The sequence below is a fragment of the Acomys russatus genome, chromosome 23, assembly GCF_903995435.1.
Source record: "Acomys russatus chromosome 23, mAcoRus1.1, whole genome shotgun sequence".
In the NCBI taxonomy this organism is placed as follows: Eukaryota; Metazoa; Chordata; class Mammalia; order Rodentia; family Muridae; genus Acomys; species Acomys russatus.
Window position 1 is genome coordinate 53,235,822 of NC_067159.1, and position 13,355 is coordinate 53,249,176.

The window sequence follows — 13,355 nt, forward strand, 5'->3', positions numbered from 1 at the left end:
AGCTTTTGGATTAGATTTTTTCTAATGTCTGTGCCAATAAAATCAGCAGAAAAGCGTTCATTCTGAAAGCCCATCCTTACATCACCTGTGCAACCCAACACACTGAGAATACTGAACTCAGTGCAAGAGCCTTCTCACTGGGAACTAGCAATAAGCTGCCATCGACTTCCAACTCCAGTGTCTAGCGTTGAGAGGAAACGGGCTCACTGAGTCACTTGGCTTGCTCTTGGCCTGTGGAGTGTGAAGATGGCTGATGATGTGTGAGCTTCAGGACACATGCTGCTTGCCGAGACAGAATGCCAGGGCTATAAAAACAGTCTCTGCTTGCTTTCCTCATTTTAATGCTGTTTAGGAACAGCCATAATTTACACACCAGGACTGGGGCTTTTGCTTTGCTGTGTGTAACACAACATTGTGACCAAATGGCTTAATTGTCCAGTGCAGCATTGTGCACAAATGGTTTCACTGTCCAGTGCAACATTGTGACCAAATGGCACACTGCCTGGTGCTTTTGTTTTACTTTTTAATGTAAAGGAGCAAAAAAAAAAAAAAAAAAAAAAAAAAAAAAAGAAACTAAATGATACGCTACCTTTTAGCTTGCACAATAATAACAATTCAAGAAAGTAATCAGATTCACTATTCAGTTATGTTCTGGCTCTTTTAATGTCATTTTTATGAAGACCTGTGTAATTTGGTCAATGGAAAGGATAACCCCGAGCAACACACAGGTGTGGCCCCTTGAAGGAACAGAGGCACTTCCCTGAGGTAGCACTCTCTAAACAGACTGATACTCACCCACACACACCCTGTAGGCTTTGACAAATTCTCGTTGTCCAGACAGCAATATCCTTAACATCTTGTGTTTATTGGGTTAAAAAAATAAGTATATTTTCATGTTACTTCTGGGCTCTTGATTTTGAGGTTCTAGTATTACTACATTTCATGCCAGAAAGAACCATTTATTAATTTAAAAATGTTTTGAGCATCTGAAGTACAGGGTTTTTATTTATTTTTTGTTTGTTTTGTTTTTTGAGACAGAGTTTCTATATGTAGCCCTGGCTGTCCTAGACCAGGCTGGCCTCAAACTCATAGTGATCCACCTGCGTCTGCCTACTGAGTGCTGGGATTACAGGTGTGCACAGCATACCTGGCTGAAATACAGTTTAAAAAGATGTATTTCTTGTTGCAATGAAGAAATACATAACAGAAAGCACTTTATTTTGGCTTATGGCTTGAGAGGCCTCAAGCATTCCGGTGGCAAAGCCCTGGTGCAGGAGTATGTGGCTGTGACTCCTCATAGCTGAGCACCCAGGAAGCAGGACTTCAAAATCTGATGCTCACTGGCTCCTTTTCCTCTTTCATTCTTCCCAGGACCCCAGCCCATAGGACGATGACACCACATGCCGGATGCGTCATTCTTCCCAGGACCCCAGCCCATAGGACGATGACACCACATGCCGGATGGGTCTTCCCTCCTTAGTTAAACGTTTCTGGAAACATGCTCACAGATGTGCCCAGAGCTGTATCTTCTCAGTGAGTCTAAACCCAGGCATGTTCACAGTAGAGATGAACCAGCACAGTGGCCGTTGTTCATCCAACATCGCTTCAGACTCCCTCCACAGCCTGGTTGACTCACCATTAAAAGTCCACTGAGATACATCTCTCAGCTACTAAATCGACAAATAGGAAAGAGAAGGCGCTCTTTGGTTACATGACAACGATACTTAAACAGGAGAAAATAAGCCGTGATACTGAAAAAGAAACACTGCTCACTGTCTTACATGTTGCAAATTCATCAACATCCACCTACTGAGAATCATGACAAGATTTTCCTCCTGGTAATTTTGGGAGAACTGGTTTGTTTGGGGAAGGTTCTGGTGAGCGTTTTCTTTGCCTTGGCTGAGATGAGGCAGCTGCTGAGTCTCCTAATGGTGTGTAGATGTATGCTGCTTAGCTTTATTTCTTCATAAGCACTCGGTTTTCATCTCAGTTACACTATGCCATGGCTCCAGTGGAGATGCTGCTGTCCACCAGAGGCTTTGTGCTGACAGCTTTTGAATAAGAATATTAGTTTTTCTTTTCTGTTGTGATAGAATTCCCTCTCAGGGGAGGGGAGGAAGGCGTATTTTGGCTTTCAGTTCCAGAGGGGGTGCAGTCCTGTATGGCAGGGAAGGCACGGCTGTGTGATCAGGAGGCTAACCTGGCAGCCATGAAGGAGAGAGAGAGAGGAGGAAGTAGAACTAGGCTACAGAAGCTCAAGGCCTGGCCCCAGTGACATACTTTCTCCAGGGAGACCCCATGTCTTAAAAGTTCACTAACCTTCCCAAACAGTAGCACCATGGGGGGAACACGTGGTCAAACGTATGAGCCTACGGGGGCACATTTCATATTCAAACCACATAGTGTGCCTGTAGTTTGAATGTTAGTGCTGGTTCCCATGAAACTCAAAGTTAATTAAAACATAATTACTCATTGTCTCAGCCTAAATGTGGTTACTCTCCCTGTTTGCTTTTCTCAGGGTAGCAGTATCTGGAGGGATGGGAATCAGAGTCTCAGTGGTAGGTGGGAAATGTGTAGTAGGGAGCTCGCCTAACTGAAAAGGGGTGATGTAAAGCGCAGTGCCAGTGGAGCTTTCCGGGTTCAGGGTGAGTGCCTGTGCATCAAGGGAGGTATTTTGTTGTACTCTGTATCACACCTCCCATGCGAGCTAAATGCTCTACCACCTAGACACACCCTTAACAGGTAGTGTGGCATTGACATGGATATGTTCTCCATGTGATGCATGGCCATGGAATGTTCTCAAAGCCACTGAGAAGTGAGAAAAGCCAGGCAGAAGTTAGGGGCTTTCTTTTTTATTTTTCTCAGAAGTCAAATATGTTTATTTAAAGACTTTATTTGCAGAATCATTTCTAAAGTGTGTGTGTGTGTGTGTGTGTGAGAGAGAGAGAGAGAGAGAGAGAGAGAGAGAGAGAGAGAGAGAGAGAGAGAGAGAGAGAGAGAGAAGAGGAGCTATACATGTTGAAAGTATCTTTCTTTCAGGGGTGAAGATGTAGCTCGCTTGGGAGAGTGCTTTCCCTGCATTCCACAGGCCCTGGGTTCCACAGCCTACACTGTACACTCAGGTAAGCATGGTGGTACACGCCTATAAAACCAGCACGAGGGAGGTGGAGGCAGGAGAATCAGAAATTCACGGTCATCTTTAGCTTTATAGCAAGTCTGAGTTCAGCCTGAGGTACATAAGACCTTGTCTCAAAAACAAACAAACAAACAAACAAATAAATAAATTCACTCCAAAGAATGCCAAGAATAGCTAGCTCTTTTCCTCCTTAATACTCCCACTCGTGAGATAATTACAGAAATGAGGGAATGTAGAGCCTTTTTATAATAACTTGTCCATCTTCTTAGAAAAGCTGGTGCTGGGGAACAAGAAATAATCCTGATTTTAATATTTCTCAGCCTAGGTGTTCATTACCTGAGGAAATCCAACTGATAAATTTTGATATAAATTAAGAGACTTCTTCATACATTTTACAACCACAGATGACTTCTCATTTTAAAGTCTTGTATTCTCTTATCTCCTCCTATAAAATGCCCACAGGAAAAATGGCTGTGTGATTGCTTCACCAACTAAAGAAGACTGTACAGAGTCACCGGTTGTCACATATTTAAAAAAATAAAACTCTTTAAAATTATATTTTACTCTGTGTGTGTGTGTGTGTGTGTGTGTGTGTGTGTGTGTGTGTGTGTGTGTACATGTATATCATGGCATGAATGTGGTGGTCATAGGACACCTGTGAACCCAGCACTGAATGAGGACACATGTCTCAGGAAACAGTATTTATGACTTTGTCAGACTGTTTCTTTCAAATTATACTCTGGGGAACTCATCCTGTGTTCCTTGGTTTCCAAAAGGTGCCTTTGCAAGGCAAGTTTTCTCCCAGTAATTAGAGGCATTTATCTTAGAATTCATTTGACTGCAGCAGTGAGGTCACAGCTGCCAGCCCTATTGTTACTGACTCTTTCAATTACAAGCAATGACATTTCACCTCCATGCAAAATATTAGTAAATTAATGCTCCTCATTCTGCATTCATCTGGGAAATCTGCTCAGCTTGTGAGAAGCTGCAGAGACAGGGAGTCATCGCGGCACGCTGGCAGTACCTAAGCCTTGTACATATTAATTAAAACCCTGGCTTTGCTTCTTGCAGTTGGGATTCAGTCTGCAAATGATTTAGTCTTCATTTTTTTTTCATGGTACAAGGCAAAAATCAGTACTGGTAGTTGGTGAGAAACAACACACACACACACACACACACACACACACACACACACACACACACACACACACACACAGAACACCCACCCCAATGTTCCCAGATCTTTCCTAGAACTCAGTGTCCGTTTAAAGCCAAAAAAAAAAAAAAAAAAAAAAAAAAAAAAAAAGACTTCTGGCATGGGAAGTCATCTTCAGACAAGATTTACAATTCTGACTCAAAGCACAAATCACAACTTGAAGACTGCCAAGAGATTACTCTCTTAGCCACAGCTAAGGGCATCTTAGTCCAAGCAAGAGATGGTTTGCCCCAGGCATCATCAAGTCACAGGAGGCCTGTGCTGCACTTGTGGAAAAACTGAAAAGCAGGACGGGTGTGCATCCTTCTCAGCAGATCGCAGTGGAGTCCGCCAGCCCCTAGGCAAGAACTCTTAAGTCTGAGCAAAGTGGAAAAGGGTAGGGAAAAGAGGTCTGATGCTGCCTACCTTACTGCAGCTGCCGGGAGCTGCTGTGGCCTTTGTGGCGTGAGGAAATTTTTTTGTGGCCCGTGACCTCTGTCTTTGCTGTGACTCAATATTGGAATCAGATGTGGGAAACTGTTAATGAGGCTGGTCTTCACACTGCAGGTGCTCATTTAAACATGAGGGGTCTGAAGACCCAGCATCATCCCTCATTCGAACACAGAATATCAGTGACCAGAGGACCAACTATGGAGGAAAATGTTTGTATTGACACATGTGTGCATACACTGCACTGCAGTAAAGGAGCAGAAAGACGGACATGTCCCATTCAATACTAGCTCTCGCTTAACAAGCCAAACATCCGGAAACATTATTACAGTGGCGTCAGGATCCATTACCTCATATAGCACACAACAAAGTCCAACTAAAAAGCCAAATGTCCTCCCGCACCACACCAACTGCTGATATTGCCAGGTTTCAGTAAACAGAGAAATGGGCAAATGTTGCTGAAAACTACCCAGACTCTTGTTTCAGAGCAATTTAAACTGGGATGTCATGGAACTGTAGACAAAATTAACTCACCCTCTTATAAAAATCAAACTAAAATGAAAGCTTTTAAACAATCATTATGACTAAATTAAGGGAGATTTTTGATACTGCACGTCATCCCCAAAGCTACTTCCTAAAACCAAGAGAATTTCTAAGTAAGACGATGGCTGGTTAGGGGTCTGAATGGTCACTCTTGTGCAGTTATGCCCAGTGAGGCCAACTTACAGTCACGATGAGTCCTTTCTCCTGGAAGTATTTCACCAGTGGGGCAGCATTCTGCTTGAAGTTTACTAGTCTCCTTTGGGTGGCTTTCAGATTGTCATCAGGTCGCCCCTGTTGCTCTGCACGCTTCTGTAATCTCTCCTTGAGCCTCTGGTTGGCACAAGCCAGGAACACCACCAGGTCAGGGGTGCAGATCTGTGGGAAGTGGACATAGACAGGTGTTTATGATGCTCAGCAACACACACATGGACAGGGACATGGCTCTCCTATGGTTATGTTATGGTGGCCATATCGCTGGCTCATTCTGTCTTTTCCAGCATTATCTCTCAAGCTTCTATCTACACAAGACCAGGACTACCTAGTCTTGTTGAAGGCCCTGTAAATGACAGCCCACCCCATGTAGCAGTATGTGGCAGCCCTTTGTACTTCAGAAAGCATATTTTCTGCCTAAGCTGACATAAATTTTCAGGCTGAACTTTGCTAGAGCATACATAACCTGATTTTAGAGGAGAGATGATCACTGGGCCAGAGCTGTCTCAGCAGACCCATGCTTCCACCACCAGCACTATCTGCGGTAATTTAGAGTTGCCTACTGTGTGGTAACAGCCTTATTCTGAACTATTTTCTTATGATATTACTAACTTCACAGCATTCTTCAAGACGATAAACATCAGCTCTGCTTAGACGAGAGAGAGCTAGGCTTCGAGAATCCAGATCTCACATGAGTTCACACAGTCACTAAGATCAAAGTTGAATTTAGGTCTGTTTGGCCTGTGACTTCTGTTCCTTTCCCCGCCACCTGGCATCAGACAGTCCAGAGCCCTCTGTGAAATACCAAGGAGTTATGTGGATACAGCTTAGGAAACATCTAGGTTTTTTTGGTAACTGAGAACTGGTGTATTTAAAGGGTAAGTTGACCAGGAAGTGAATGAATTTATAGCCGAGCCTGGGAAGAGGCTAAAGGCACAGCAGCTTAAAGGAACGTCTCTAACAGAAGGGAAACAATTGCTTCTGTGTCCTGTGAGATGGCTCCGTGGGTAACGGCATTTATCACCAAGGCCGACAATCTAAATTTGACCCCCAGAACCCACATGAGACAAAGCACCTCCAACAGAGTTGTTCTGTGATCTCCTCACACATGCTATGGCACTGAAGCATACACACACACACACACACACACACACACACACTTGAGTACCCTCATGCACACACTCATATACACATAAATGCACACAAGCAGACATACACACTGCACACAAGCAAACATGCACACAAGCACACACGCATACAAGCACATATGCACACAAGCAGACATGCACATATGCACACAAGCATACACAGACAACATAACATTTTTAAGGAAGAAAAAGAAACTTGACTTGGGAGGCCAGAAGTATTGTGTTATGACCAACAGCTGAGCGGAGGGCAAGGAGCCGAGCCCCCAAGCATTTGTGTCCTCGTGTGAATGATGTCCCTGTGTTATCCTGAAGACAGAGTAGAAGGAAGGATGCAGAACAAACTCAGGACATCTTAGCCATGCTTGCTGGCTCTGTGTGATTCTGGGTCTCCTTTGACATGACTTTTTTATTCTGTTGTTTTCCCCTCTGTAATAGTTTTTCCTCTTCAACCCCCAAGTAGGTTGTTTTCCAAGTCTTCAATCATATTTTCCCCTCTCTGGGCTTGCTTTCTTCCAGTGGCTTTCCTGTTTGGCTTTCATCTGCACCCTGTATTGATTCCAAATACACTTTCTCCACTGACTTTCAACAGCCCTCGGTCCTGTGTTTTCAAGTGTCTTTGTGACAGTTCTTTTCAAAAGTCTTAATGTTACTTGTGACTCTGCCAGGTCAAAGCTGATATTAGCACCTTTCTACCTGAATCATGTCACAGTGAAACTCTTTCACTCCTCTCTCTCCCTATCTCCCTTGTCCCTTCCCTCTCCCCCTTCTCCTCCCCTCCCCTTCCCCTTTCCCCTCCCCTCCCCCTTCCCTTCCTTCTTCTGGTAGCTGTGCTCCTTTCTTAAATCTCAGAATTAGAAGCCTTAACAAATACCCTTATCAGACCCCAGCCCGTCCCATGGATCATCACACCTACTGGTTTGTCCTTGAAGGCCCTTCAGCCCCCCTGCAATGCCGCAGCCTTGACATTGTCCTTGGCTTCCATCTAAATCAGGGTTCTTAACCTTCCTGATGCTGTGATCCTTTAATACAGTTCCTCACGTGTGATGACCTCAACCATAAAGTTATTTCATTGTTACTTCATAACTGTAACTTTGCTACTATTGTAAGTTGTAATGTAAATATCCGATATGCAGGGTACCTGAAATGTGACCCTTGTGGAAAGTTCACTTGACACCCCCCAGGGGTCACAACCCACAGGTTGAGAACCACTGATCTAGAATTTGTCCCTTGGCAGGTGTTTGTCCTTTGGCAAACTTCAGTCCTCTTGAACCCATTTTCTTAAATAAACAATGTCATTTAGTATCCCCCTTCAAAAACAAAAGAAAGAAATAAAAATTAAAACCACATGTGGCTGAGATGACGGCTTAGTCAAGTAAAGTGCTTACTGTGCAGGCGTGAGGACCTGAGTCCACAGAGTCCATGTGTAGAACCAGGCACTGAGCAGGGGTCTGTAATGTTGGTGTTGAGAAAACACTGATGGCTGGAGCTCGCTAGCCAGTCAGCCCAGCTAAGTCAGCAAGGCCAGGGCCAGTGAGAGATTCTGCCTCAAAAACAAAGAGCTGGGGAACACCGAGGAAGACTCCTGATGAGGCAGACCTCGGCTTACACACACACATGCACCCATGTGCATGCACAGCACCTCCACATGCACACATACAAAACATGTACAAACACATACCATAAACATACACAGATAAGTTACCTAAATGTAAACTGCCTTTGAATAACTTTAAAAATTTAGAAGTGGCATATAATCAGGACATTACTTAAAGCTAAAACTTTATTTTCTCAAATACAGTACTATAAAGTTTGTACTTAAAATATGTAACATTTATCCTTGTAAGGCATAATAAAGGACACATTCAAAATTATTTTAAATAAATTATGTAAGGAAGAAGGTAACTTTCTTTTGGGGTTTTTGATACATGATTTCTCTGTGTAGCCTTGGCTATCCTGGAACTTCCTCTGTAGCCCAGGCTGTCCTCGAGCTCAGAGATCCATCTGCCTCTGCCTCTTGAGTACTGGAATTAAAAACATGACACACCATCACCTCACAGGAACAGGGCAATTATTGACAAACAAATTAAACTACACTGTTTGTTTTGATAATGCTACATTTTAGAATGAGGGGGGAAAACATCCTTGAACCTTGAACTACGAGGTTGTATTGGATACAAGTAAAAACATCATGTAGTTTAAAACTCCGGCACTGTACACCTATGCAAATCAACTATACACCTATGTAAATCAAGTGTACACCTATGCAAATTGGCTGTTTGATGCTTCTATGTTCTGTATGCTGGTCCAAGTGCAATGCAGAAGCCTCCCTCTGTGTAACACAGTGAGGTCATAAGCAGTTTTACATATTTCATTTTTGTCTTTTGATTGGTTTCTAGATACTAGAGACAGCTTCAAATTCATCTTTTACACTTTCAATTGAGTTTGTTAAGTTAGTATTTAACTAGTAGAGTTTTTAAATAGTTGTTTTAGACTTATCAAGAAATGGAGTGATATATATGACATTTATTCTCACTAACGGAAGGTCAGTGTGAAGAAATATGAATGGCCTTGATGTGAAATTGCAAAATTACTTAATTTTATGACTGTGATTACTCTGCTGTCCTCAGTACAAACTAAAAAGCCACTGACTGTGAATTCAAAACAAAATAAAAAAATTAAAGCATAAAGAGGTGAGACCAGGACAGAGGCCAAGGAAGTCAGTAAAGTCAGTACCCCAACCCCAGCTGCTGGCGGCCTGGCTATGCCTAGTGCTTCACTTGCCTGGACCTCATGGTCTCCTACAGCACTCCATTTTAAAGAGAAAAAAGTATTTAGGTTGCTGCGCTTTTCTCCTAAAACTTAAAAATCAAAACCAAAATTAAAACACTGTGTGAAAGAAAACCATTTGCAAAGGAAGATTGAACACCCTCAAAAGACAAACAGGAGTGGGTGAGGACAATAGAAGATCAGACACTGGGTGGCACACACGCTTGCTTCGGAGCTCAGCTTGGTTAACAGCAGACCAGACACCGGGTGGCACGCATGCTTTGGAGCTCAGCTTGGTTGACACTCACTGTCATTCTAGGGAGTTTCCCTTTCTTACAAGCTGTGTATTTCTGTCCCAAACCTAAAAGAGGTGACTCTCGCTCTGTTACCTTCCCAGTCACTGCTGGGATATTACATCTTCCTAACAGCTACTAAAGTGGTCCTTGGGCGTCCCTTTGAGCCCACGCCTGACTTCTCTTGTTAGTGACACTAAGAACCCCAAAGGGAACATCAGAGTCTCTGATAGCATCTGGATTTCAGAAGGCACGAAACCTTTAGGAAGTGCTCACGAAGTTGACTTGAGACAGAAAGAGGAAGACAGAATCAGCAGACAGAGGAGCCATACTGTCCTCGGCACACCCTCACTCTCAAAAAATGTGAGCCGGTTGACTGAGCACCTGGATGCTGAAAGACATGGGGACGAAAGCAGAGGCCCCACCTTTGTCTACATGGAGTGATATTTGAGGTGGTTGATACTGTCTCTCTCGCTGAATTAAGTCAGTGAGTCCTCTCCATTGTATCACATGGATCAGTTAGTCTCTCTCTATCCATTTAAGCCCTTAATTCTGTTCAAAGGCGTCAGCCTTTGTATGAGCAAGAATACTCTCATGGCGTCAGGCTCAAAGGGAATTCATTTTTAGTACCCTGTTCCTGCCCGACAGCCTCACTCTGTACCCTGTTCTTTATGACACTGTATTAGGAGAGCTTACACTCCTAAACTGGACCAGCTACACGGCCAGAAACCAGGAAGCAAAACACTAAAGACATAGGATGATTAGCGATGAAATAAAAACACCGAGTCACATAAGCTAAAAGATGGAACAGACAGGGAAGCCACACAGCCTGAGTTAACCCCAAACCTGCAAACATCTGCACTCTGGGGACAAATGGCTTTAAAGCTGGAACATCCAGTACTCTGCCCTGAGCACTGCCTGTCCCGGGTGCTGATGACTAAACAGAGGACCGGGGGGGGGGGAAGGGGTCTCCCCAAGGACATGCTTCTGTTTGGCTCCCCATTCTACCAAGTGGCTTCATTCACACAATAAACACTCATTGAACGAACACCTCTGTGGTGCTCCATGGAGCCAGGCGGCTGTGAAAGGGATGCTGGTGGGTAGCTAGCTGAATTTTACTGTCTTTTTAAAAAATTATTTTATTTTATTTTTAAGTTTCGTGCATATGTTTATCTCTGAATGTGGGTTTGGGCATGTTAAAAGGAAATGCTCTGTGTAAGAGAAGCAAATACCCTTGGTCCTTATGCCATTTCTTCAGTGTGTAATTAGAGAGAGAGAGAGAGAGAGAGAGAGAGAGAGAGAGAGAAGGAGGGGAAGGGAGGGAGGGAGGGAGAGACGGACGAGAGAGAGAGACAGAGAGAGACAGAAAGAGACAGAGAAAGACAGAGAGAGACAGAGAAAGACAGAGAGAGACAGAAAAAGACAGATAGAGACAGAGACAAAGAGAGACAGGGACAGAGAGAGAGAGACAGAGACAGAGAGAGACAGAGAGAGAGCATGCATGGGCACACACGTGTGTACATGTGTGTATGTGCATGTGCACATGTGTGTGTTGTACATATAGGATATGGTACAGAGGCCAGGAGGATGCTGGGTGTCCCCCTCTGTCACTTCCTGCCTTATTACTTTTCAGGCAGGGTCTCTCATTGAACCCAGACTTGCTACTTTTCAGCTAAGATAGTGGCCAGCAAACCCCAGGGGATCCTCTTTTCTCAGCTTCCCTCCCAGTGCTGGTGGTGAACATCCATGTCCAATTTTTAAGTGGGTACTGGGCATCCGAACTCAGTCCTCATCTCGTATAGCAAGCGCTGTTACCCAGAGAGCCGTCTCCCCAGTTCTTCGTTGTCTTTTAACTTGGAGATCATTTCCAACAGTTTTCAATCGACTACAGGGCCAGGGATCAACATGGAACATGCACCACCCACACAGTTAAGATCAGCTGCAACAAGGTCACGGTATTACCCAGGTGAAGGGTGGTGCAAGATACCACCCTGGGGCGGCTGAGATGGCTCAGTGCATGAAGGCCCCTGGTGCTGCCGAGCCTGAGGACCTGAGTTTGAGTTTGATCCTTGGGAGTCAACATGGCAGAAGGAGACTCTTGCCCTCTGGCCTCCATGTGTGCACTGTGGCACACATGCATCCATGCACATGGAATAAGTAAAATGTAATTTATAAGAATACTACATTGATCTTGGCAGACATCAAAGATTTAAATAAAATTAGACACATCATAACATAACTGCAAACATGTAGATCATAAAATATGCCAAGTCTTCCCAAGATGATTACATAAATTCAATGTAGTGTCTTAATTTTAACAGTTTTTTTAAAAAGGAAACCAAAATCATCCCTGAAATTCAGTGAGCAATATACAGACAAAATGAGCAAAGCCACTGTGAAAACCCACCATCATACTGTGTGTGTAACACACGCAAATACATGGGTGAGTTTATCTTAAGTTAGTCTGACTTACTAAACTCTTAGGGTTAGAAAAGAAAAATGTCGGCTACCCATTGGGAAATATCTCAATGTAAAACAACAACAAAGGGCTTCATGAAATCTTGGTAATTCAGAAAATTCAAGTGGAAACCACACACCCACCAAAATGGTGGATGCAACAGAGATCAGTAAGACCCCATGTTGGCTAGGAGGTAGTGACTAGAGGAAGTTCCCGGTCATTTGTCCACTCGCTCCCTCATAGCTTCTGTACCTCTTGGAAAGATTCTGCTTTGGGTACAAATAAGCACAGCCAAACATGTCCTGAGTCTGATGGAGGTTAACCAGGTAGAGGAGACAAACTTTAACCAAAGAGTCATACAACTAAATGTCCAACTGGCTAGGTGCTAACTTAGCTAACTGGCTAGGTGCTAACTTAGCTAACTGGCTAAGTGCTATTGCCAAATCTGCTAAGGAAAATCGCTATGGCAATAGTGGCATCACCTGACACTGGCACCCAATTCTTGTATCATTGCTTAATAGTGTTTTCTTTTGTCTTTGGTCTGATTGGTCATGTGTCACCTGCCTCAGCATCAAGTAGTCCCTAACCTGGCCACTGTGACCCAGGAAGGTGAGGCTTAGCCCACAGAGGCAGGAAGAGCTGATCTCTGCCCTGGCTTTCTCTCTCCTTCAGTGTGACAGTCCTGCTTTTCTGTATTCATTGCTATGTTTTGAGACAAGGTCTCGTGGCATAGCCTAAGCTTCCCCAGGCCCGCAGCCATCTTGCCTCAGCCACCCCAGCAGGTGGGACCCAGTCATGAACCACCATGCCTGGAAGGGGCCAGTAAGTGGGATTCAGGCTGACTGACTGATGCTGCTAGGGTTTGTCTGCAGTTCTCAGTTGACGATGAAAACGAAACATATAGCGACTGTTTCTCATTCTGCTGTGTTGGAACTCTCCAAAGCAGGGGCATGTAGCCATGGGCGGCCCAGGCTTGCTGGCTTTCCAGCATGTTCTATTAATCTCCCCTGTCTGCCTCCTGCACTGTCGTTGGTTCTCATTTTACTACCTTCCTAGAACCCCAACTCTTAGGTCATAATAGTAAGATATTAGTAAGTATTGATGAATAACTAAGTGAACACACTAGATATCTAAATAAGTTAATGGTGGAAGAAGA

At 44.0% G+C, this 13,355-nt stretch overlaps 1 protein-coding gene across 1 annotated transcript in view; it reads right to left on the reverse strand.

Moving 5' to 3' along the window:
* Positions 1-5,468: 5,468 nt before the first annotated feature.
* The window catches only part of LOC127206460 (adenylate kinase isoenzyme 5-like), a 76,026-nt gene continuing 68,139 nt past the window's right edge, over positions 5,469-13,355 (reverse strand). Inside the window, exon 9 of the mRNA XM_051165736.1 lies at positions 5,469-5,699. Coding sequence (XP_051021693.1) covers positions 5,484-5,699 — 216 coding nt within the window. The 3' untranslated portion in view covers positions 5,469-5,483. The remainder of the gene's footprint in view (positions 5,700-13,355) is intronic.